Source organism: Apis cerana, linkage group LG15, assembly GCF_029169275.1.
Source record: "Apis cerana isolate GH-2021 linkage group LG15, AcerK_1.0, whole genome shotgun sequence".
NCBI classification, from domain to species: domain Eukaryota; kingdom Metazoa; phylum Arthropoda; class Insecta; order Hymenoptera; family Apidae; genus Apis; species Apis cerana.
Genome location: NC_083866.1, coordinates 9,242,920 through 9,270,380, shown reverse-complemented (window position 1 = coordinate 9,270,380; position 27,461 = coordinate 9,242,920). Strand labels below are relative to the sequence as shown.

Sequence of the window (27,461 nt, the reverse complement as noted above, 5' to 3'; positions counted from 1 at the left end):
AAAATAAATTAAAAATAGATTAAATTTTATAAAAATTTTAATCATTTCTTGATATAATTTTAAAATCATAATTGTAATATATAGTGCTTACTATTGAATTTATACTTTTAATGTTAACATTTTCAATATATTCATTAGAAAAAATAGTCATAATCTTTGAATTTTATTATTTTATACATAATTATATATAATTATATATAATTTAAATATCGTGCCAATAATCTGAAAATTAAAATTTTTATTTATTATTTTTTGAATTATTTATATTATATTTTAAATTCTTTATATATGTCAATTAATATGTAATAAATCAATTAACATATTATAAATTTTAAGATTTGAACATTATTGTGAAATGAATAGATATGCGTGCAGGAATTGGTACAAAGCAATAAAATACTTATTAAAATTTCTTTGTTTTTATATAGATATTTTTATTATATTTTATTGTATTCTATTATAATTATATATTCTTTATATATTTCTCTATTTTATAATGTAATATATTAATTATTTTACCATATATATATTCTATATTATTGTTATGGGACAATATAATATGTACTGTATATACATATGTATACATAGAATCTGAACATAAATTAATACTACATATTAGTTATTATATATATATTATATACTATAATATATTATATATATGAAATTATTTTTATATTTTATACATATATATATATTGTTTGATTCTAAAATTTATTACTTCTTGATATTTTTACTAGTATTTAATTTTATTTAATGATATTTTTGATATTGATTTGATTTTGATTATGATCTCATGTTATGATTATTATGATCTTAATATTATATCAAATTATTATTTATTCTGTAATATATTAAAAAGTTATATATAACTTACTATTTTATATATGTAAGAAGTCAATTACATACATCCTTCGCTCATTACTATTGACAGAAACTAATGTCAATATTATTTCACACAATCGGTCTATAAGTGGTGAAATATGAATATTTATCGGAGTATTTTCTGCATGAGGTCTTATATCTAAAACATTATTTAGAAAAGATAATAAAATAAAATAAAATTATTATTAATATTAATCAATTTTAAATACGTATATAAAAATTATATATTCATAACTGAATATATTATATTGAAATATTGGATATATTATATATGAAATATTGAATATTTAAAATATAATAAATCTATTTTCTATAAATATATTATAAAAATATACTAACCATTTATAATAAATGTCTTGGGATATTTAAGAATATGTGATGTATCAGATATTGTTACATTATATGTTACTTTTTTATCAAATATATGGTTAAATTCCATAGCAGCAGAATCTGTACTGTCTCCCATTAACCAACGAATTAAACGTAATCCAATATGCGTGTCTTTATTTTTATTATACATATAATGATTAAAAAATAAATCAATATTTACGTAATGAAAGTATATAATATAGCATATTTATTTATTTATTTATTGATGTTATCTATTATTAAAACATATACTAATAACTATATGGTACTATCGTATTTATTCGTATTTTTTTTTTATAAAAATATATTTATTTTAAATTATTTTTTAATGTTTAGTGAAGTATTTAAATTATTTTTTGAAAAAATAAAAATCTATTAGTTATAATCAATTATAATTATGTTATAGAAGCTATAACATAATTAAAAGTTTCAAAGATATTTTTTTCAATGTTCAAAAATTAATAACTATAAATAATTTATGCAATTTGCCTTATTTCAACATACATATTACCTATATACCATTATAAATTGACATAATGTCTGAATATTTTTAAGTTAAATTGTTTTGTATAGATAATATGTATTATATAATTACCTAAATATCGAGTCCAAAATAATCGTTCTTTTGGATTGAGAGTTTTTTGAAACATGTGAGCAACGCAACTCCAAAGTTGCTTATTTCTAGATGGTATTGGTACAATCAAATTTAATGGACACATTTCATTATAATTCTGTTCTGTACAAATGCATTTTTCAATTTGTTCATTCCATTTGATAATGATATTATCAGTTAAAGATGATTGCCAATGCGAATTTATCTGCATTATGAATCAAAGAAATATTTTACATAATTTTAATTATTAATATTGGAATATAAATTCCTAAACTTAAAATGTAAATTTTCTATTGTGAAATATTCATCTTTTTATTAAGAAATATTTAACTACATCATAAAAATATATGAACGTAAAATATAATTATATTTAATTATAGCGATGAAAACTATTTTGCATGTTATTTTTTTGTAGATTTAATTTTAAAATTATGTTTAGTACATAACATTTTTTAACATAATAAAAGCATAACTAAAATTATTCACATACACTGATAAATCTATAGTCTATCTTATATTTATATATAAATCTATATATAAATATATAGTTCAATGATCACATACCTGAATGATAAAGTCACCTATTTTTGATTGAAAAATGATCCAAAAGCTTCGATGACAGGGCGAAAGACATGCTACCGTAACTGACAAAAAAGCTTTTTTCATATTTTCCTTGACAATAATTGAATTTTGATTTATAAATAATCTTCGGGGTATTTTTCTCAAACATAACTCGGTCCATCGTGTTTGTTTTAAGGTACCTATACAAAATATAAATAATCATATTGTATTGTATAATAAATAAATATAAATTATATAATATATAAATTTTTTCAATCATTTTCGATATTATTTTTGCATTTTAAAGAATTTTATAAAGATATATTATTTATATTTTAGTTTAAAACATAAGATAATTAGAGAAAAGATGCCTGAAATTTTATATATTAAATTTATAAAAAATTTAATATATACATTTTTATGAAATCAATAAATTTTATTTGTTATCTACATAAACCATATACTATGAAACGAACATTACTAAAATTAAATTAATGAAAACTAAATATTAATTTATTAAAGTAAAAATTTTTTTATAAACACTTTAAGCAATATTATTATATTGGGATAAAATATCTATAATATATATAAAAATATATATAAAATATATATAAAAACTTAATCTGTTCATTTTGTGATACTATTTCAATTTATTAAAATTAAAGATTTTTTTTTTAATAAGATAAAAATAGAAAGAAAAATTATATGGTAAATATTTTTTATTCTTTGCAAATTATATAAATATTTTTAAAAGATGTGCAAATCTTTATGTTGCAAACATTTTTTGCAAATAATATAGTAAATCCAATCGATCTTAAAATTCATTCATTTTTATCATCGTAATATCCACTATAAAATTTTATTTACAATGATACAATATTTTGATATTTATTTATAAATATAATAATATAATAATAATAATAATATAATATAATATAATATAATAGTAATATAATAGTAATATAGTATATAATAAATAAACATATATCTTTAAATAAATTGTAAATTAAAAAAAAACATATATTATTAAAGTAAGGTTACTTACTCGGTTTCGTTGGTCGTTCTTCCGATGCCCAAATTTCATATTCTATCGAATTTTCATACGGTACATTAATAGTTAAAACTCTGTCAACTGCTTGATACAGTTTGCTGTATATTGTATATTCATTTGCAATTCCTAAACAGTCGACTTGACCTTCCAAAATAAATGTTTGGTTCCGACCAAAATGAGGACCAATTGTCGATCCACACAACAAAAGGTAAGCTATTAAAAATAAATAATTTATTATATATATAATAAACTATAATTTATTTTAATATATTATTATTTATTTTGTTATTTTATTTTTTTATTATATTATAATTTATTATATATTATTGCAATATTCATATTTTTGAAAATTAAAAAATTATTCTTTTTTATATTTATTATGTATTGTTATATATTTAAAAAATATTTTTGAAAAGTTGATTTTAAATTGATTGAAATAAATATTGTACATCGAAAATTATTATGCAAAAATATTAATTAGATTTTATTATTCAAATTATAAATAATTATAAATAATTATAATCAGCACTATTTTTTTATTTCGATCAGTATTATATAAATATGAAATACCAAATACACTAAGATATTTTGTTTCTTGTTAAAATGATGTAGGTATAACAAAAAAATTACCTTTAGTTTTTTTAATTTTTCTAGCATAAAATTGTATTTTTATTATTGTACTTCCATGACTGGTCAAATGAATGACCGATTGTGGTAATACTGTCGTAAAAAATCCATGTTTGTTTCCAAAAAATTGTATTAAGAAACCGACATTATTGGCGGTTGGATTTGTAAAATTTATTTGTCTCGTTATAGTTTCAGACAAAGGACAACTGAATTTAATCTATGAATATAATTAAACTGTAGATTTTTTTTAAATATTTCATCTATTTATATGTTGTTTAAAATTTTTTTTCGTGATACATATATATATTAGAACAATAATGAAATATTTTCTATTATTTTTTAATATAAATATAACTAAAATATTATTATAATTCTTATCTTATCTTAGCAATATTATCTGATGCAATCGAGAAATTTACTTACCGTAGCTTTTGGAATATATGTTGGCAATATATTATATAAATATGCAACCAACATTAACATTTTAACACAATTTGGATATATAATATCCAACGGTGAAATTATAAAACCAAGTCGTATTTTTCTCCATGCATTTACCACGCATATAGCATTATGTAATATCTAAAAAGAATAATATTGATAATAATATTAATATATAATAAGATAATATACCTGAAAAATAATAAATTGTACATATTAATAAAATGTATAATACAACAATTTTAAAGCTTAATATATAAGTTCGTGTGACTAATATATATATATATATATATATATATATAATAATATGTATAACTTCAATGTATAAGTTTAATTTTCATTTAAGTACTATCATTAATTTATTTATATAACTAAAATGAAGATGAGCCGTATAAATAAGAAAATTATTAAATGTTGCATGTACATATAATACCTCTTCATAGTTTCGTGGCTGGATATAGATATTATTTAAACTTTCTTCGATAAGAAAAGGACAATAAGCAGCTGTTACGGTAATTAATACCAAAGAATCCGATAAATCTTTATCAAAATTTTTAATGTTACGTGCCTCTGCCATATCTTTACTCTCATAAGGATTTAACACTACGCGAAAATCAGTCATCCATTCTTGTTTACGTCCTTCCTCATAATGGTAAGACAACCATCCCAATAACAATCGTTCTTCGAGAGAATAATAATTAATATCGGATGATTTATTGGTGATCTTTGAATGAATATTATCAATAATTATATTTTCAGATTCTTTATGGAAACTAAAAAATGAATATTTTAAGAATATTTAAAGAAAAATTATATACTTTTTTTTAATATACATATTTTCTTATCGCTAACTTTTTTTTTTTTGTTTTTTGTTTTTTTCTTTGTCTATTAATACAAATTAATCGTTTAAAATTTATTTAAATAAAGAAACATTTTTATTTTTTTTTGTTCTATATAATGTATTGATAATTGTATTACACATAATACAATTTACAATTTTTATTACAATTATTATAAAATTTTTAAAATTTTGATTTCATCTTTTTTTATTTTACATTTTAAAATAAATAGAATTAATGAAAATTATTTTTTTATAAAGCATATATACATGTATTAGAAACATTAGAAGATTTTTTTTTAATCATTTCTTTTAACAAAATTTCGATGAAGAATATATTTTATATATAATAAATAGTGTAATAAATAAATATAAATAGTGTTTATTACTTAATATTATTTATAAAAAATAAAAATTTATACAAACTTTGAAAAAGATAATGGACCAGATTGTTGAGATTCTCGTACAGATCGTCTAGATGATAATGAAGGAATGAATGAAGGAGAATCCATTTTACTTTTATTTTCAAATTCACTTTTTAATACGAAACATTTATACATTTGCAATATTATATCTAACCAACATTGCTTGCTTCGACATTCGAATTTTTTTTGCGACAAAATTTCTCGTATTGATTCTATACTCGATGATTTTCGAATATAAACCTAAAAAATATAAGCAAAATTTTATTATATAATATTTTGATTTTTTTTTCATTTGATTTTTATTCAGAAAGTAATTTTAATAATTGTTATGTATTATTTATAATATGATTGTATATTAAGTTTACACGTATGTGTACACACACACACACACACACACACACAAAATCGTGCATACGCACACGCACATTTATATATACATATAAAAACATAAATTATATACTTACTTTAGAACGCGTATTTTCCATCAGAATAACATAGTCATCATAATTTAGTAAAAATTGTGGTAAAACGTGGCACAAATAAGCTCCATATTTTGTTAAAAAAGTAAGAATAGTATCATAAAAATTAAATATATAATTTGCCCTTTCAATATCATTTTTTTCTGGCGGTTCTTTGCTATTATAATGAAAATATAAATACAGTTACTAAGTATTATTTTTTTAAAAAGCAAATACATTTATATTAAATAATAAATAGTAACATTAGGTAACATTAGATATAGTAGTTAAATATAAATAAATTCGAATTCTTTATCTTTCTTTTTAATAAAATTTCAACGAAGAATAAATTTTACATGGATTTAATGTAAAAAATAAAAAGTACATTGTGAGAAACAAATGTGAGAAACCAAAAGAATGTAGAGAATTGTGGCAAAGAAAAAATGTTTTTTCTAAATATTTCGTTTTGAATAATCTTTTTTCATATTTAAATTAGTAAAAATTGGATCATTATATTATATTATTAGTTTTATAACACTCACAATTTTCCTATATAATCATAAATTACTGGTCCTAGCAATGATTCAAGGACACCTACTAAACCCAATTCTGGACCTTTTCGAATTGTAGTTCTAAACTGTCCTGGTTTCTTTGAATAAAATTTTGATAATATCATTGGAATGTTTAAAATGTCGAAATAAAAATTAAATTTAAAAGGTCCATTGTATAACCATTCTTCTGCGGCTTGTAATGTTTGAATCATATAAATTTCATATTCACTATAATTGAAATAATAATAATAAAAAATCATAAAATTATTAATTAATATTATATATTATTTTTTTAAATATAAAACAAATAATATGTTGCGCGTAAATATAGTCATAATATAATCATGATATAATAATAACGATAAAATAATATTTATTATGAATGATAAGTAATAATGTAATAAATAAAATAAGCAAAAAAAACTTACTCATTTTTATTATCAAAAGGAAAAAATGGATATTGCATTGATTCTTGAACTATTTCTTTAGTTGTGATATCTGTAACAAAATTTGGAATTTTTGTTTCATTGGAAAAAGATTTTTCCGATACGAATTTTTTTGTTTCTTCCTCGATATCATTATTTTTTTCGTATGAAATATCCGACTCGTGTATAGCTAATTTATATTTATTTTCTGTTAATTTTTCAAACGAAATTCGATTTTTTCGAGTAAAATAGGTTAAAATACCTATTTTTATCTCTGATTTCTGAAATAAAATAAAAATGTTCAGATCAGTTTAATCACATTATTGATATATATGTACATATATATATATATTTAATAACACTGTTAATAATACTGTATATCTACGTATTATAATATGAGATTTAAAATTGAGAATTGAAAAAAACATCAATTCGCTAAGATACAGAATTTTTTTTATATCTAATTAAAATTGATAAAAGAAAAAAATCTTTTACATTTTTTTGATTCTGATTGTAGGTTTCATTTTCTTCGTCGGTAAAATTGGACATATGTGAATTAGAATATATTCGTTTGTCCAAATTATTTGGTTGAATTTTTTCAAAATCGATAATTGAATTTCTTAAATATGTATATGTAGTTAATAAACAATTATCAGATGTAGCATAAATCGTTACAGGACAAATGGCAATTCTATCGCCATCGAAAAATTCAATGGTTGTACGAAATGAAACAGGTGCTTTGCTTTTAAATACTATTCGTACTTCTAATTCTGAAAAACTTTTGTAATAAATTTATAATCATTTCGATATTCATAAATACATAAAATGGTAAATTTTAAAAATATATTTTTAATGAAAAAACAAAGAATATTTAATAAAATTAAAATATTAGATATATATATTTTCATTCATGTAAGAAGATGAAATGTAAACATAATAAGTAATATTTCTTTGTAATAATATTCTTTATATTAAAAATAATAATACTTATGTTTGTCAATTAATTTTCTGAATTTGTTATAAGTACAATGTAATAATTAAAAAATTATAATTAATTAGTTTTTTTTAATGAATATATTTAGATATTTTATTTATAATAGATATATTTTAATCAAAAACAAACAATATATGTTATAAATTGGAAAAGTATATATAAAACGCATATATAAAAACATTTTCATAATTTTATATATTTTGCTATATAATAAAATAAATAAAAAATTTTATACTTGTTCTGAATATATCCTATTGTAATGTTACATATTTTTTTATCATTTTTATATTATAATTAGAATTAATTCTAATGCAAATTTTTCACATCTTATAATATATATATAAATCTAAAAATAAATAATGTAATAAATCTAAAAAATGAACATTAAACGTTTAATTACTTACTCAGAAGCATATACAATATTTGTATTTACAAAATTTATAAAAAGGATATTATCCATATATTCTCCAATGGAGTATTCAGGAGACAATTTCTTTACTAGAATAACTGTATCTTTCTCAAAATATTTTATAATTAAATGAAACTTTCTTTCGATCGATATATTTAACGGCACAGGTGCAAAAAATATATCTGAAAATTCAGATTGAATCGTACAAGCAGGATATTCACCGATCAGACATAATTTATTAAACATTCCACCGTTCAATTCATTATGGATAAATATCGGTGCTTCAAGGTTAAAGTTTCCTCGTGATTTCGGTTGAAATGTCAATTCGAAGCTACATTCTTTTCCTTGCTCTAACGTGCATTGAATATAATCGGATGTTATGATTGGTTTTTCACCGTTGGACCAGTGAATAGAAAATGGACAAGAAGCAACCGAAAAATTGCTGATATCTATTTGAATGATTTTCTCTTCCAACGAATCATAATTCTTTATATAGAATTCATCTGAAATCTTTAACGCGATTTAAAATTAATAAATATCAATTTTCAACAATTCTTTGATAGTTTTATATTTTTGATTTATTATTACATGTAAAATAATTTTTTATACACATATATATAAAGAAATTTATAAAATAAAGATAATAAATATAGATTTAGTTTCTTTCAAAATATAATTATTTTTATGCTTAAATAATAATAGAAATTTTATTGTTATTTTCTTGAATCGGATTATTAATATCTTTTACAATTGGACACTTACGATGTTTGATAAAATATTGAAATGGAATTCCAATTTGTTAAAAAATATAAGATGACCTGCAACTGTACAATCAATGGACATCGTTACAATAGTCGGTGGTAACTTTTCTAAGATGAAGTTTGGCACATTAATATAATATCCTTTAAATTGTTTTAAATGTTCTGAAGGTTTGAGCGATTTAGGATGTGTTATTGATACTGGACCAATAATACCGTTAATAACAATTGGAAGATAAAATGCGTAACTAGCCAAATCAATAGGGTCGAAATGAAGATGAAATTCTTGGCTAGTATTCGGTGCGATAAAAACATCTTTATTACCTGTTGATTCGTTTAAAAAAATAAATAAATGATAATTCTTTATTTAATTGTAACAAAATTTATATATTTGATTTTTTGATAATTTTATTTGATAATTGTTTTTATTCTAATTTATCAGAATTGATAGCAGATAAATATAAATTGTTATTTATATATAATGTTTAATTAGAAATTGAATATACCTATACCAGGATCATGCCTTTGCGACGAAAGACAAACGCGAAATTCTGGATATTCTTCTAGTAAAAATTTTAATTTTAGCATAGTTGTCCCGACATTTGTTGCATTTATCAAATAATGTTGATACGCAGAAGCACTTATTCGTCGTAAATGTAAAAATTGTGGATGTAACTTCAATTGTGGATATGATACATTGCCTATGATTTTTAATTGAAGATTTAAGTGCTTTTGTATCGTAACGCGAATCACCATAGTAAAATGGAAACATAAACTAAATGTTAAATAAATCTGCAACGTAAAAAATATATTATTTATTTAAATACGATAAAATATATTATATATTATTCATATTAAAGATAAATAAAAAAATAAATTATTTGTTTTATTTGTAGAATTTATTTCTTCTTAATATATTATATAAGATTATCTATTTATTCCTACCTCCAAAGTGGCAATTGCACGAGGCGACATTATTCCGTGAAGAGGACGAACAATGCATCCATGAACCAAAGATGAAGAATCTACTTCGAATTCGATCTCAACATACTCAAAATTACGTAAAAAAGCTACTGTTTTTGTTGGCAGATTAAGTGGAATTTCACCAATATTTATAATATCCTTAATAAAGCTAACTTTGGGCGTAGATCCTGGAATGCTTATTCGTATAGTATTATAACTGCTATTTTCACATTTCATTATCAATTCTGTGGAAGTGGATCTTGAAAAGTCAGGCTTGTAATATATGTAAACGAGCAATGAAGCATTTCCACGGACGACACCTGATATTGGCTCGACAAAGAAACAACTTGTGCTTGGTATTTCCCATCTGATTTGAAACAAAATTTTTAAATATTTTATAATATTTATTATTTTTATTAATAATAATATCTATATTAAATATTATAATGAAATGTTTTATTAACATATATTTCGTGTAAAAATAAAAAAATAACTAATTTCTATTTAGCATTCTAATATAATATAATATAGATATTATAAAGACCAATAATAAAAAACTATAAATACTTTTTGCGAAAGTATTAATTATGTAAAATTTTATTAATTTTAATTAATATTCATTATATTCATTAATTATGTATAAATTCGTTTTTCATTATATTCTAATGTATTTAATTAAATTAAATTCTAATGAAAAAGTTAATATATTTTTTTATTCGCATCATTATCTTTATATTTATAATAGATAAAATTGATAAAATTGCTTTATTTTATTAATTTTATTTAAACAAATTTCTTACTGGAACTTTGTTTTTGCATCCAATTTATTTCTAATCTGAATAGAACAATCCATTGGTCGATAGATTTCTTCCTTTAACCAATCTTGACCAAGAGTAACTTCTCGAGTATCTAATGATAATTGTTTTTCAACAATATTGGCAGTAACGCCAAGTTCGAACGAGTGATTGTCGTTAATAATATAATCGATATAACCGTTAAATTTGCCAATATGATATGCACGAAACTCAACTAATCGCGTTGCGATTAAACCAGGTGGTAAAATAATTAAATTTCCTTCCGGGAAATTAATAAATTTAGATAAACTCGTAAAGCGAATCATAATTGAAAAATCATTTAAATTTTCTACGATTAATTGTTTGTAATTACGACTTCTAGGAACAATCTGTAATAAAGTGTATAATTCTATATTTTTTTAAATAAATAAATAAGAAATATTAGCAAAAATATTTTGAAGAATATAAAAAAAGATAAACTTGTCTTAATTTTTTAAAAATCGATAAAAAATTTACCATTCCAAAAGCGAATAAAGTAGGATACATGCGTACGTTGTATATTTGTAAAGGAGTTAAAGGTATTAATACTTCGGTACTCGTCGATAATTTTTTAACCGAAGTATAACACTTCACTGTTTCCGATACTTTTTTATATTTCCACTTAGGAATATGAACAACTTTTCCTATAATTTCGTTATCGTGTTTTTTTACGATATCTTTTTTCGACTTTGATTTTATCTTGAAGTAAAATATCGATAATAAATCGTTAAACATAAATTAAGATATGTAATATCTTAATTTATAAATAAAGATATATCTTTTATCATAAGAATATGAATATAAATATATCAAAATATAAAAAACAAGTATTTGCTTGATTCGATAGATTATAGAGAATAAAGTTCGTATAAATTTGATATAAAATTTAGAAAAGATATTTTTACAAGCCAAAAATAAAATGAATATGAAGAAAGAATGAAAAAATTATGTGAAAAAAAATGAAAAAAAAATGTATTTTTTATTTCATAATTTATCATAATATTTATTATCAAATTTTAATTTGTAATAAACCTTTCAAATTTTTCAATACTTGTGTAACAGAATATCCTGTAAGACATAAGATTTTATTATAGATTAAAGTATAATATTTCATCATGAAAATTGAATTTTTTTTGACTGAATTTGTATATATATATATGAAATTATAATGTATCATTACATAAATAATGCAGCTTACTGTAAGAAAATGTGACAATGGCATCTTCCGAGTATCTTTCGGGAGTTTCCGTATATCTGTAAGAAAATAATAATATATAATATGCAGTTATGATTATTATACATTTTAGAAAAAATAATTTATTATACCAATTTACCACAAAACTAAATTTGATATTTTGATAAAATATATATGTATATATATATATTATATATTAATATATACATATTTTATATATACACACATATATATATATATATACATATATATATACATATATATATATATATATATATATATATATATATACTTATTAAAGTCGAAAATTAGCGAACGATTTCGAATATTGCAAATGGGATGTAATAAACTGATGTTACTGCTCGAACCACTTACTATAAGTAGAACTGTATATTTTTTATATTATGAGTTCTAAATGAACAAATGGTGATGCTTTGATTCTTTGCGGCTAACTGTAATGATTCTAATTGTATTTTGACGTACACTGTATCGTTGTCGAATTCTATCTGTTCTCGTTTCTATTTCTATATCAACTCTATTGCAAAACTATCGCGATCTTTGGTTTTTCTTCCAATCCTTGCTTTCGGGAAAAATACATATAGAGAGGGGGGTTAGAGGGACCAATGGTCGCGCTGAAGGACGGCTTCGAAGGATGGGCTTTCGCGGGGTCGCGTCACAGCGCGTGGGGGTCAAAATTTTCGCGCTCACTCTAGCGTAGTCCATTGCATGGTGCGCAAATGTGTTCGTGAAGTGGCCATTATTGTGATGCTTTTGTTTAAATTAGAAATCTGGGAAACGTTAGGAAAACCATGCCCGTTCATAAATTATTATCAGATTATTGACGCTATTCGAACTATTGAAAACACAGGTCACGTTTCCTGATCGCTTCACAAGCCCTATTCTTAACAATATTTATATATACATAATCTACTTCTCTGGAACTATATTTATAATTTTATTATCAATTACCTTTATAATATTCTTCAAAAGAACTTATCGCACGTGTCATGCATGATTGTTTCGTGGTAACTAATAATTTCACATTCACTCTACATTGTATTGAATATCTTCCTACTTTGATTTTCGTTTGACGTCTAGTTTTCATTGATTCGCATGAATCAGCCGCAATATCGAAATAAATCTTGAATGATGAATTGACTGTGAATTAAAATGCGAAAACTGGAATGAATTTTGATTTTTCAATAGTTTATTACCTTGGGTTAACCAAAAAATTGAGAAAAAAAAATAATAATAAAAAAAATGCATACCATTTTCTTTTGCTCGAACTTTTAAAAGTACTTCTATAGATCCTTCTGGTTTTAATAAAATTGTCTCTGGATAGCAATGAGCCGATGCGTTACGCACATAACGACAAAATAGCGGTGCAAATTTTAATGGATTTGATATACGAACTACTCGTTGTGAATTTTCACCGACATAAAGTTCTCCGAAATAAAGTATATCTGGTTGGAAGAATAAACGTGCAACTTCCGTTTCTCCATGAAGACAGAGCCTTACGATGTCGTTGAAATCAGAATCAATGCTCGGTTCCGAAGACGAAGACGAAGAATTATCGTGCATATGCATTGGCACATATTCTGTTAAAATATAAGCGTTATATTTTGTATTTAGTTTTTACTATTTAACTTAAATACACATAAAGAAACTAACGTTTGTGATTATTAATAATTTGTAAGTCTTCGTTTAGCTCTTCTCGCACGTTTTCCACATCTTCTACACTTATTTATGATAAAACTAGTTATTTCATATTTTAAATGTACTACAAAGCAAATGGAAAACGGAAAATATGCATAACATAGAAAATATAACACACTCAATATGTGTTTCGTTTCTGTAACGTGTACTCTGACTATTCTTAAAAATGCCATAAAATCTTTCTCTTGTTTCGAACTTTTTTCCGCTGTTTTTCGCCATTCAATTAAACTGTCTATCGGTGTAAATCTGAAATTACATTTTTTATCAAATTTCCCACTGTAAATTAATATATTTAGATAAAATATATAGATATAATAAATAAATAAATATAGACATAAATATATGTATATATATAAAAAAAGAAACATAAGTTTCGATACAAAAATATTCATTTGAAAACAGCGACAATATTAATATCATGCTAATGAATAAATATATCAAAATTAGTAAATAATTAATAATATATAAATATAATGAAATATGACGAATAATAAATATAACGAATGTATATAATGAAATATGATATACAATAATAATGAAATAATTTATTTAATTCATTATACGAATAATGAAAAATTTTACGAATATATAAATATATATTTAAAATAAAATTTTAAATTATAGATATATTATGTATATACTATATAATATAGCTATATTTAATTTAAAGATATTTAATTAATATATTGTGATATATAATATATATTTAATAGTAAATTTATGTAAATATATATATATATATATAAATATACCAATAAAAAATATAAAAACTGAAGAATATTTAATTTAAAAAAGATATTGATTAATATCTATATTAGAAATAAATGAAATAAAAAATCTAAAAAGAATATTTAAAAAACATTATATTAGAAATTGTTTGAAAATCATAAAATATGTATTATAAAATATATTTAACTTACCCTACTTCAAAAATAATACCTTCAAAAGGTCCAATACGACCTTGAGTCGGTCGAATTTCGAAAACACTATATACAGGATATTTTTTACGATCAATATTCTAAAAAACATAAAAAATTATATAAAATTATTTTAAAAATCATATTAAAGATACAACAACAAAATTATAAGTTATCATTTATCTTAATATGATATATATTAATAAAGAAATAATTTACTTAATTATTAAAAAAATTATTAATAAAGCAAATAATGAAAAAATAAATTTAAATAAATATATAAAATAATGAAAAAAAAATAATTAATATTTTAAATTTTTATATTTTAAAAAATAAAAATAGTTAAAAAAATGAACATTTACCCGCACACATACAAATTCATTATCAATTTCACCTAATACCACATAACTCGCTACTTGAGAAGAAATATTTCGAACAACAAAAGAATCATATTTTCGCGTATTAGCAACTGTTTTCGCAAAATCAATCAATGTGAAATCTCCAGTCGTATTTGGATGATAAATTACTAATCGTGGTATAATTATTTTGATATTAAAAGGAACACGTATATTCGGAACTGATTTGATCCTGAAAAAAACAAATTTTGTAATAATTTTTGTTAATTATATTAAATAATTTTCCTTACATTACATTTGATTAGAAAAAAATATAAATATTTATCAAATTGTGATAATTATATCAAATGTAGCAAATATTTTCATTATATACAATTCTGCTAATATTCGTTTAATCATTAAAAAAATAATAAATATATACTTGCTAATTATATGTACAAATAATATGTATAATATGTATAACAATTATATGTATAATAAATATATTTAATCGATATTTTGTTCCAAGTTTTTTAAAAATGCACCATTTTGTATTTAATATAGATGATAAAATACTTACCAAAATTCACTGATGAATGTTCCTTCATTTATACCAATTATTTCAATAGTAAGCTGAATTGGTTTGTTAGGTCGGACGATTCCACGCATAGGCTTTACCGTTATTTCTAATTCATTAATACCAAGATCAATTGAAAATCTATTAATATTAATTAATGTTAATAAACTAATATAAATATTTAAAATATATATATATATATATATATATATAATATAATTATTAATAAAAAGATATGAATTTAAATAAAAAAGTAAACCAAAAATGTAAAATAATATTTATTATAATATAATAATATTGTCATATAAAATTTTTAAATGAATTGGTATTAAAGAAACATCTTAAAATGTTTGGAGAATTTAATTTTAATATTTAGAATTGATATCGAAGGTAGATCAATTGAAAAATTCCATATGTTTTTTAATACCTGATATGAAATAAAATAAAAAACCTGATATGATATAAAATAAAAAACATAACAAATGAAAATATAACATGAATAATAAATATAATAAACAATAAAAGTTTAATACCTAGTACTTTTACCACCTTCGTTCTTGAGAGTTATTATTTTAATACCAGAAGAATGGCCAATGTCAACGATTCCAAAATCGATTGATTTCGGTTCAATACTAATACCTTCGACTAATAATTTACAAATAACACGGTAGTCAAGAATTTCTCCATTAATCTCAATTGGAATCACTACGTGTAATAAAGATGGTCGCTTAAAGGAATACGTTACCATTGTTCGTATGCTAAATCCCGGATTCAATATTATTCCTTTACTCAAACTTTCAATTTGAAAAGACTGAAAAGAAAATCACAAGAATAATCGTAAAAAAATCGTAAAATAAAAATTATTTTCATTATTAAATTATAAAATATAATTATAACGAATAGTAGTATTTCATTGATAAAATTTTTAATTTTTTTTTTATATTATGTTAATTTTTTTAATACTAATTCTAAATTATTCATATAATAATACTTATTAAAAGAAAAAAATTTTTAATAAACAATATATCAATTAAAAAATATTTTCATAATTATTTTTCATTTTTTAAGTTTTTTAATTTTTGTAAATTGTAGAAAAATAATTGTATTATCGCTTGTCATTGAAATTACTTAAATATCGTCATAATTAAATGAGATATATGTTTTTATATAAAGAAGTTAATATAATTTATTGACATATATGTTTGTTAGCGAACATTTTAAAAGAAATTGAAAACAGATAAATCGACAGTATTTCATTTTTGACTAATTTATAATAAGAATTGAATAGAATTTTTAAAAATTATATATTTTTTAATAAATATTTAAATAATATCTGACCATTCGAAATGATACAAATATTGAATGTTAAATATCCATTATATATAATATATATGCATGACATATTATTTAAAAAATTTAAAATCTTTAAGTATGATAGCTTATCTAAGATCACTTGCTAAAAAACAAGAATCTTAAAGGATCTAATCATAGAATGTGAAAGAGAAAAATGTTTTTTGATAAAAGAATTGTGATTTATCACTTTTATCTATATATTTTATGCTAAAATTATCAAGAGATAAATAAACTAAAAAAAAAAAATAAAATTTCTAACATTTTATTATTAAACATGTGTTAAAATTTTATTTTCAATTTATTTTTTTAATTTTTAAAAAAATTTTACAAAATCTTATTTTTTTAAACAATTAAAAAGTAATAATACATACATAATTTTAACTTACTATTGATTTAGTTTGATAAATTCTAATAAAAGCCGATTTTTTGCCTGTATTCTTAATAGTGATAGATTGATGACATGTAATTCCTTCACTGGCTTCTTTGAATTGAATAAATTTGGGATAGATATGAACTTCATCATGTTCAACGATTTCATTAATCTTGCTTGAAATATGTTGGACTTCGATACCTTCTTGTATGAATACAATTGATTTATTGGGCTAAAAGCAATTTAAAATGTTTCTTCAAAATAAAATAAAGATCAAAAATAAAAATATTGTGTTTTTGATTTGACATTTTAATTATTAATTAAAAATTATATAATTAAAATTATATAATTAATAATTTTCGGACGAAAACAAACTTTTCTGCACGAATAAATGTAGAGCAATAACGAATAACTTCTCAAGTTTACAAAAAAAATAATTAAAATTAATATTACTTACAAAATTTTTTAATTTCCCAATATCTATAGGTGCATTAAATGCCATTTTATGACTAATAAAAAAATCTCCAATTATAATTAATAAAATGAAACATAACCCTATCTTTTGTAACAACAGAATGAGAATAAATTCAAATTAAGTCTTTTGTTTGACTTCGTAATATGTAATTATTTATATATATATAATAAATAAAAATTTATTAATTATCCTAACATTATTTCATTCAATATCTATTTGATATAGATATATTAATAAAATTTTTATTCAATTAGAAATTAACATATAATAAATATTTCAAATATATCTAATGAAAATGAATTTAATTAATTCCTTATTAATTACTTATTTTGTTAAAAATGATTACTGAAAGCAAATCGAATTTTTCAACAATATTGAAAATAATATTGAAAAAATACAATAAAAAAATACAATTGTCTAATCACTATCATGAAAAATGGAAAACAGAAATTCGATCAATATATACTTAAATAATACTTACTACCAAATATACTTATAATAATTTACAGGAATATTACAAAATTAATTTCTGAAAATAAACATAAGAATTTCATTGTAATAAGATATATTGTAAAGTCGAGAACTTCGCATCATCTATTTTTTATTTTATATTTTATTTTTTATTGAAGATTAAAATAGATTAAAATATTATAATTTTGAAAGAAAAACGATGAAAATATATTTAATTAATATTTTGTATCAAGCATTATCATGTTATCATCAAAAAACAATAAAAGAAAATAATGGGAAAAAGATAAAAATACTATAAAAATTTGAAAATCAATACTATCTTCAAACTATAGCACAAATAATAGAAAAAGAATAAAGATATAATAAGAATTAATCTTCAGTGCCATCTTTCGAGACAATAGTAAGATAAAATAGAATAAGAATTAAAAATTAACGTCATCTTTGGAGAATTTTGAAGAAATATTTTGATACTTTACTAAAAATAGTGCTGATAGTTAATTATTATTCTATTCTATTCTTCTACTTGCTTCTTCTACTTGCTATCCTTTTCATATTTATATTTCATTTGTATCATTCTGAAAATATTGTTAATTTTTAAATTTTTCCTATTTCTGTTTTTTTTTCACCATTTTCCCTCCTTGTTTATATTTATTTATATTTATTTATTTTTAAAAATGAAAATTGAATACATTTTCATTTTTTTTTCAAAATTATAGTGTATTTTATTTTTTAAATAAACTATATAGATATTATATTTTTAGTTTTACTCTATACGTGATTCTATATAAAGCATGCGATATTAAACTTTTTAAACAAAATTATGTATTGTATTAACGTAATTATGTATTAATAGAAATCTTGATATATAAAATTGATTTTCAAATATTTAATAAAAATTATATTTTTAATGGAAAATATTACATGTCATTATTTATTCATTATTTTGCGTAATTCATTATAAAATTATAAAATGAATTTTATAAAATTTGATAATAAAATATTTATTATTTTTTTTATCGGGAATATAAAATAAATAAAATATATAAAAAAAATTAGTAAATTTATTCATCATTAATCAATTTATTTATAATTTATAAAGGTGTAACATATATATATATATATATATATATATATATATATAATTAATTTTACATGAAAATTTTACAGAAAATTTATTTTACCTTAACAAAGTCGATGTACCAGGTATATAAATTTGTACTTGACGATCTGACAATTTATATATATATTTTGATATTTGGGGCCAATTATATTTTATTCTAATATTATCTATTCTCCAATTAATTATTAAATTTCCAGATATATCGTTAGAATATCCTGTTTCAAGAGGTTCAATTTTAATGAATAAATGAGCAAAATATTTAAGAGTTTGTGCGAATATTTTGGAAAAAGAATTCTTCAATTCATCTTTATAAATATGTGTTAGAATATAAAGTTGAACTGTATTATATTGTTCAATCAATGATCTTAAATATCTTATATAATACATAGCTTCTTTCAAATTAGCTCCAAAATTAAAAATATGATTCAAATCATCCATTATAATAAGTACAGATTCATTGCTTTGCATCATTTTTTCACATTCATTTTTAATAATTATAAATACATCATTAATTATACAATTTTTTGTTGGTTCATATATATATTTCATATTATATGCAATCATTTTCATTGGTTCTATAATTGTAATCTTATCTTTTTCTTTTAATAATGTAAGATTATAACCAAATTTCATACCCATATTATGATAATGATTTATTGTATTATGGAAAAGAACAAAACATATTCCATAATTATTTTTTAATGCATTAAATATAACAGAGTTTAACAAAAAGTTTGCATTACTATCATGCTGTTCTTCTATTAAAATTAATTTTCCATTCATATTTACTTTATCAATACCAAGTATGTTAGACACTGAATCCATTATTATATAATAAACATTAAAAATTATATTTTTAAAAAATTTATAAATTTGTATTATAAAATAAATATAATTTTATTAAAAATAATATTGACTATTTATTGTTACTTAAAAATTACATTTAATTACATTTAAATCTAGGTTAGAACTACTTACTATTTATTTAATATATTATCAAATTATTACGACTAGTGGCGCGTTTTTTAAAAATGTTTTAACTAATAACATTTTTAATTATTAATCATTATATTTTAATTATTAGTTTAAAATAAATTTATTTTCATATGATAAAAAATAAACAGATATAAAATATAAATATAAATTTTAATATTTAACATATTTGTTAATACAAAGTTAAGTTTATTAAATAAAAAAAATAATAATTTAGAAAAAAAATATTAATTATTAATATTTCAATATTATGTCTATAATTTTAAACATTCTAATATTATTCATAAGAAATATAATATGACAATTATAAAAAATAAAATATTATAATATATTTTCACATAACTTTCTAAATATAACTTTTCTAAATTTTATACAAATACTATATTTGTACATTATATAATATCATATTAATAATTTTTTGCAGTGGATAAAAAAATATTAAAAATTAATATAAATTTAAAAAATTATATAGAATTGTTATTAATTATTTGTAAAAAATATAATATTAATAGTAATGAAATATTTGCAAAAAAATATATTTTTTATATATATTTAATATATAATATTAAATATTTTTAATATTTTACGTGTTTATATATATATATATATATATATATATATTTGATATAAAATAATAATTAAAGTAGAAAAATGTTATTTATAAAATTCAATTTTTTTAAAAATAAAAAATTTTTTTATATTTTATATTATTTTTGCATAAATATAAATATAATTTTGAAATATGTGAATATAAATTAAGATTATACAAATATTTAATTTTTTTTTAAATATTTATATACAAATAATCGATAATTTTGTTAAATAAATAAAATGAATGAAAATAAATATATTATCAATGAAAAATAATTCCAGTTTAGAAAAGTGGTGGTATAACACGTGGTTATCAGCTGATGCGTGCGCGTTCACCATCTTCCAGTTCTGTTAAGCAATTTTGGACATTACGTCAGTCAGAGTTTAGATATTACTGGAGATACTAATCAAGAATGATTTAAAAATTGTATTAATAATTTGTAAGTTTTTTTCTCATTATATTCGTTAAACTTTTTTATATTTTATATTTTTCAAATATCTTTCAATTATCTTATCTTTTGTTACTGTTTTATCTATTTCTATTACTTCGATTTATTAACAATTATGTAAATTTGTTTTTATTATTTGTAATTTTTTTTATTTTAATTAATAAAAAATGATTTTTGTATGTTTTAGATTTTTACTACACCTTTTTTTTTATTGCTAATTAAAAAACCATATGTTTATATAAAATTCCATATATATGCGCGCGCAAAAATATGCCATATATCGCGAATTAGAATTAGCTATTAAAGATTCATAATTAATACATTTTATAAATATAAATGTGTAATATAATGTAATTTAATTATTTAATTTAAATAATTTATGCTATCATATTTCCTAATAATATTAAAAACAAGCTATTATTTAAATTTCTATACAAATTCGAATTAAATAAATACTTCAATTGTAGATCACTAATAGATTATTTTATCTTTTTATGAAAATAATTATGTTAAATTTTGTGTGAATATATATATATATACACATAAAATAAAATATGTTAAATTAATTAATATGCTATATTATTATTTTTTAAAAACACGAATTTTTAAAATTTTTTAATTGATCTCTTATATAAGATTATTATTTCTTCAAGATAAGAAATTATTGTTTCTTTATTTAAATTTTTTAAATGATTGATTTATTAATAGTCATAACATATAAAACTTAATCTTATTTTAAAGAATCTCTCGATTAAATTCATTTTTCTTAAATTATTTCTTATATTAATTTCTTAAATTCATTTTAAAAACGTATATATATAAATTCTCATATTTCTAACGCAAATTATTTCAGTATTTATATTCATAATTAGTAATATATAAAAATAAATTAAAAATAATTTCAATGAAATATATATAAGCTAAAAAATTAATATATATTTTAATAATGAAAATTATTGTTAAACAAAAATTACGAATATATATATATATTCGTATTATATTATTTAGAATATATACATATATATTCTATATATATATATATAAATATATATAAATAGCAATATAAAAAAATAAAAAAATAAATAAATATATCGATTAAATTTTATTTTAAATTTTATTTATTATTGAATTTGTCTTTTTTACTTATTTCATGATAGTATAAAACATAAAAAAACATGACAGATAAAACACAAAAGTTGTCACGATGGTACTTTGGTGGACTTTCCTCTGCAGGTGCTGCTTGTGTTACCCATCCTTTAGATTTATTAAAGGTATTTTTATTAAATTTTTTAATTAATATAGTATAAAAGCTCCTTTTCTTTTTTTCATATTGTGAGTTTTAAATATTTATTAAATAAGCAATGATTTTTATCATTTTTGAAAAATTTTATGAGATAGCATTTCATTAGCATTTCATAAGCATTTCATATACAATAATATTTTATTTATACACACTATATTTATAGGTTCATTTACAAACACAACAAGAAGGTAAAATATCTATAGTACGATTAACAACATCTATAATACATAAACAAGGAATTTTAGCTTTATACAATGGATTAAGTGCTTCTTTGCTTCGTCAACTTACATATTCTACAATGAGATTTGGAGCATATGAAGTATGTTTATTCATATTATATACAATAGTTCATAATTTCTAATAATATTAGTATGCTTATACTTTTATTCTATATTTGATTTTATATTTGTTACTACTTAATATATTACCTTTAATATTTTATTGGAATATAGATAGGTAAACAAACATTTGAAACATCTGGACAACCATTATTATTTTATCAAAAATTATTATTAGCTGGATTTTCTGGTGCAGCTGGGGGTGTTTTAGGAACACCAGGAGATGTAATTAATGTGCGCATGCAAAATGATATAAAACTTTCACCACAATTAAGACGAAAGTAAATATATAACTTTATATTTTAATTTACTTTTATTTAATAGTAAATTTTATTTTAGTTATAAGCATGCTCTAGATGGAGTAATACGTGTAACTCAAGAAGAAGGAATACGTCAATTATTTAGTGGATGCTCCACAGCAACATTACGAGCTGCATTAATGACTATTGGACAATTGAGCTTTTATGATCAAATTAAAATTATATTATTAGAAAGTGGTTATTTTAAAGATAATCCAATTACTCATATAATATCGAGCATATTTGCTGTAAGTAAACATTATTAATATTAAAGAAAATCATTTCAAAGTTTAAGTACAGTATTATAATAAAACAGCAAGGAAAGCTGTAAAAAGACATTATCATTATTATGTGTCATTTTTCTTGTAGCTTTTCTTCCAATTTTTCTCATTATAAACATTTGCCATGTTATTTTGTCATTTTTCTTCAATTTTCATTGCTTTAATATTTAAATATTTAAAAAATTATAAAAACAAAAAATATTATTGCTATATCTAGGAACAACAATATTTTCAATTTTTTTAAAAATAAATAAATAAAAGTAAATTTTCATTAATATAATTTTTACACAATTTTATTATTTTTAAATTTTATACTAAATTTTTTTTTAAAAAAATCATTTTTAAATATCATTCAAATGAACATTTTTTCAAATAACTGATTTTATATTTTCTTAATTATAATATTTTAGTTATAATATTTATTTTTTAAATATTCTTAAATAAGGGTGCTGTAGCTACAACTTTTACACAACCATTTGATGTTTTAAAAACAAGAGCAATGAATGCTAAACCTGGAGAATTTAAGGTAATTATAATCATAAAATTAAATTAATAATAATAATTATAATAATAATTATGATTATAATAATATATTATATATATATGTATAATATGAATATTTATATTTTTAATATATTTTATATTTTGTAGAATTTAATGGATTTATTTTTATATACTGCTAAAAATGGACCATTTGCATTTTTTAAAGTAAGTTTTTTTTACTTATTACATTAAGATTTTTTTATGATTTCTAGTTTGCAATATTTCAATAATGGAAAGATTATAATTTGGGTAAACACATTTAAAATACATTTAGAATAAGTACAATAAAAATTATATATATATATATTATATATATAAATTTTATAATATGTATATATATTTTATTTTTTATAATAAATAGTTTATGAATAATATATAGTATGGTATATAGTATTTTTATATATAGTTCATTGTTATTTACTAATATCAAGAATTAGAATGATTTTGCATGTTCTTAAAAATTTATATAATATTCATTAATTTATAATTTTCTTTTTTTTTAAATTATATAGTTTCATATATATGTAGATTAGATTGTATTAAATATTCTAGATTGAAATAGAAAAAATTGAAACGATATTCTGCTTGTAATAACTATTATTACAAAAGTAATATTATATATTTATATTTTTTATTATTTTTTTTCATTATTTATTAATTATAAAAGTTATCATGAATAAAATATTTTTTTCTATTTTATATATAATCCATTAACATAATTAAATATATTTACATAAATATAATCCAACACTATATATATAGCTTAAAATTGAATAAAAATATATATAATAAATTAATAAATTATATAATAAATTAAATATTTTAAATAATTTATCAATAGTTAATTTTATTATTTTTTTCTGTTGTTTTATTATAGCAAAGAATTTATTTGAGAAGCGATTAAAGAGATATTATTTAAAAAAAAAGTCGTATATTTTATATTATAATATATATTTATATTTTTATCATTTTAATTTATTTGTATATATCATATTTGAATGTGTTTATTCAAATAATAATCTTTTCTGATAATGTATTAATGTAAAATAAAATTTTAATCATATCATTTTAAAAATATATTGATTGTTTTATTTTAGGGCTATATACCTGCTTTTATCAGATTAGCACCACAAACTATTCTTACTTTTGTTTTTTTAGAACAATTAAGATCTAATTTTGGATTTTATCCTTCTAATGTTCCAGAGTCATAAAATTCATTTAATATAAAAATATAGTATTCATTTGAAATATTTCATAAAAGAAAAATTTAGCACATGAAAGTAAACAAACAAGAAAAAAAATATAAAAGTACACATTCTACTTGAAGTTATGCAATTATAATTATTTTGATATTTATATGCAAAATATTGCATATATAATTTTATTAAATATTTATTTATTACACTTATATGTTAGTAAATAATATATTATATTATTTGTATAATATTTTATTTTTTTAATAATTTTCATAATTATTTATGAAACATAATAATTGATTTTTTAAAACAATATTAAAAATATTGAAATTTTATAATAAAAAAAAAGAAAAAGAAACAAATTCAGGTAGAACAAATGTTATTTTTGTATGTTGAATTTGTTTGTTAAATTTATGCACAAATTTTATGAAATATTTTTGGTAAATTTTTTTATGCTATATAATATAATATTACTTTTTAAAATTATATTAATTATATTTATACAAGCATTGCACAGTACTAATATTTATAATAATATTTTGAATTTATTATAATATTTAATATTATATTAATGATATCATTCTAAACAATAAATATAGCATTTCTTAATTAATTAAATGACATTAAATATAAGAGGATTGATAATTATTGAGAGGATTCAATTTTAAAGATAAATTGAAAACATTTTATAACTTAATTGTATATAAAAAAAACAAAAAGATAAAACAAATCAATCAAATTGAATCTTTATTAAAAATTTGTATTAAAAAAAATATAATGCATATAAATATTTATAATGTATGTATAAATAATTTGAATATTTGCACTTATTTTTATAAAATCTAATTCATTTTTATTTTCAAAATTAAACAATTTTAATCTGCGTATAATTTGTGTAAATATTTACACAATTAGAAATATGTTTAATTATATTACATGTATATAAAAGTATATATATGTACATATATTATTTAGTTATTAAGATAACTATTTCAATAATATAATTTTAAGTACAGTAATTTCAAGTACAAATTTTATTAATATTAATATGTAATACATTCCATAAAAATATTATTATAATTATTATACTGATATACACAGATTTTTATATATATGCATTTTATTATAATATTTATATTTGTAGCAATATATTTTGTTCATAAAAATATTATAAAATAATATATTTTTTTAAATGATATGCATATAAAAATTTTTTTTGTATGGACATCAGTTTATCTTATAAATTATCTTATATTATTATACATATTTTATATATATAAATTTTTATAAAACATTAGATTCAGTGACAATCATGTATATTAATTTTGATAGGTATAAATTTGTACTTATGTAATATACCTTGTACATAACAAACATAACCATATATTCATATCATAGATCAACATAATTATTAATTTATTTTAATATAAATATTTGATTTCTATGAGATGCTATCTGCTTTAAAAGTTTGTACCAAAAGTTTTAAAATAGAAAATATTAAAAATATGATTGTGTATGTGATTATAAAAAAATTATATGGTTTTATTTTTAACTTATTGGCTAATGTTTTTTAGCTTATTAATGTTTTATTATAAATATTTAAATATCTAAAATATAATTGGAGCAAAATACTCAAATTAAAAATAGAAAAAATATTAAAATTAATTTTGTTTTTTTTTTAATAAAATGGTTATTTTTACTTACCTTTTAATAGAGAATTTTAAGACAAATTTAATAATTT

The 27,461-nt window shown here is 19.5% G+C and overlaps 3 protein-coding genes across 7 annotated transcripts; 1 reads left to right on the top strand and 2 right to left on the bottom strand.

The window, feature by feature from the left end:
* Positions 1-19: 19 nt before the first annotated feature.
* LOC107997435 (cilia and flagella-associated protein 47) lies at positions 20-16,030 on the bottom strand. Its single transcript, XM_062086213.1, has 28 exons — positions 15,942-16,030; positions 15,389-15,614; positions 15,030-15,127; positions 14,228-14,355; positions 14,065-14,127; positions 13,662-13,991; positions 13,363-13,551; positions 12,397-12,452; positions 11,676-11,897; positions 11,166-11,548; positions 10,348-10,732; positions 9,909-10,194; positions 9,407-9,726; positions 8,640-9,154; positions 7,737-8,019; positions 7,245-7,522; positions 6,808-7,044; positions 6,272-6,443; positions 5,809-6,047; positions 4,978-5,317; positions 4,527-4,685; positions 4,107-4,320; positions 3,471-3,689; positions 2,429-2,625; positions 1,847-2,069; positions 1,222-1,383; positions 875-1,021; positions 20-222 (listed from the first exon to the last, which is right to left on the bottom strand). The coding sequence occupies exons 1-27, from the start codon at positions 16,028-16,030 to the stop codon at positions 879-881; spliced, it is 6,156 nt and encodes a 2,051-aa protein (XP_061942197.1). The 3' UTR covers positions 20-222; positions 875-878.
* Positions 3,545-27,226, top strand: LOC107997442 (mitochondrial dicarboxylate carrier). 3 transcript variants are annotated; one of them, XM_062086145.1, is made up of 9 exons: positions 21,608-21,751; positions 21,948-22,110; positions 22,918-23,031; positions 23,227-23,382; positions 23,516-23,682; positions 23,741-23,948; positions 24,427-24,507; positions 24,633-24,689; positions 25,622-27,226. In XM_062086145.1, the coding sequence occupies exons 3-9, from the start codon at positions 22,936-22,938 to the stop codon at positions 25,733-25,735; spliced, it is 879 nt and encodes a 292-aa protein (XP_061942129.1). In that variant the 5' UTR covers positions 21,608-21,751; positions 21,948-22,110; positions 22,918-22,935; the 3' UTR covers positions 25,736-27,226. The 3 variants fall into 3 exon arrangements, with proteins under 3 accessions (XP_061942130.1, XP_061942128.1, XP_061942129.1); XM_062086146.1 differs by lacking the exons at positions 21,608-21,751; positions 21,948-22,110 and adding an exon at positions 3,545-3,684; XM_062086144.1 differs by lacking the exon at positions 21,948-22,110 and having other exon boundaries at positions 21,594-21,751.
* LOC107997379 (uncharacterized) lies at positions 16,065-20,720 on the bottom strand. Of its 3 annotated transcripts, XM_062086143.1 has the most exons (5): positions 18,119-18,348; positions 17,678-17,893; positions 16,684-16,749; positions 16,472-16,583; positions 16,065-16,079 (listed from the first exon to the last, which is right to left on the bottom strand). In XM_062086143.1, exons 1-4 carry the CDS (start codon positions 18,161-18,163, stop codon positions 16,506-16,508), a joined length of 405 nt encoding a protein of 134 aa, XP_061942127.1. In that variant the 5' UTR covers positions 18,164-18,348; the 3' UTR covers positions 16,065-16,079; positions 16,472-16,505. The 3 variants fall into 3 exon arrangements, with proteins under 3 accessions (XP_061942127.1, XP_061942124.1, XP_061942126.1); XM_062086142.1 differs by lacking the exons at positions 16,065-16,079; positions 18,119-18,348 and adding an exon at positions 19,789-20,720 and having other exon boundaries at positions 16,503-16,583; XM_062086140.1 differs by lacking the exons at positions 16,065-16,079; positions 18,119-18,348 and adding an exon at positions 19,789-20,720 and having other exon boundaries at positions 16,472-16,749.
* Positions 27,227-27,461: the final 235 nt, after the last annotated feature.

What these genes read in the sequence shown, in the direction of transcription:
- LOC107997379 (XM_062086140.1), bottom strand. Translation starts at nt 20,552, where the DNA reads ATGGATTCAGTGTCTAACATACTTGGTATTGATAAAGTAAATATGAAT. An exon ending in GGTACATCGACTTTGTTAAG is followed by an intron (nt 17,894 to 19,788) that starts GTAAAATAAATT and finishes AATTGCTTTTAG; the next exon opens with CCCAATAAATCAATTGTATT. An exon ending in TTTATCAAACTAAATCAATA is followed by an intron (nt 16,750 to 17,677) that starts GTAAGTTAAAAT and finishes TTTTCTTTTCAG; the next exon opens with TCTTTTCAAATTGAAAGTTT.
- LOC107997442 (XM_062086146.1), top strand. Translation starts at nt 22,936, where the DNA reads ATGACAGATAAAACACAAAAGTTGTCACGATGGTACTTTGGTGGACTT. An exon ending in TGAGATTTGGAGCATATGAA is followed by an intron (nt 23,383 to 23,515) that starts GTATGTTTATTC and finishes ATTGGAATATAG; the next exon opens with ATAGGTAAACAAACATTTGA. An exon ending in TAATATCGAGCATATTTGCT is followed by an intron (nt 23,949 to 24,426) that starts GTAAGTAAACAT and finishes TTCTTAAATAAG; the next exon opens with GGTGCTGTAGCTACAACTTT.
- LOC107997435 (XM_062086213.1), bottom strand. Translation starts at nt 16,030, where the DNA reads ATGCGTGGAATCGTCCGACCTAACAAACCAATTCAGCTTACTATTGAA. An exon ending in ACAATCAGAATCAAAAAAAT is followed by an intron (nt 7,523 to 7,736) that starts GTAAAAGATTTT and finishes ATTTTATTTCAG; the next exon opens with AAATCAGAGATAAAAATAGG. An exon ending in GGTCCATTATCTTTTTCAAA is followed by an intron (nt 5,318 to 5,808) that starts GTTTGTATAAAT and finishes TTCATTTTTTAG; the next exon opens with TTTCCATAAAGAATCTGAAA.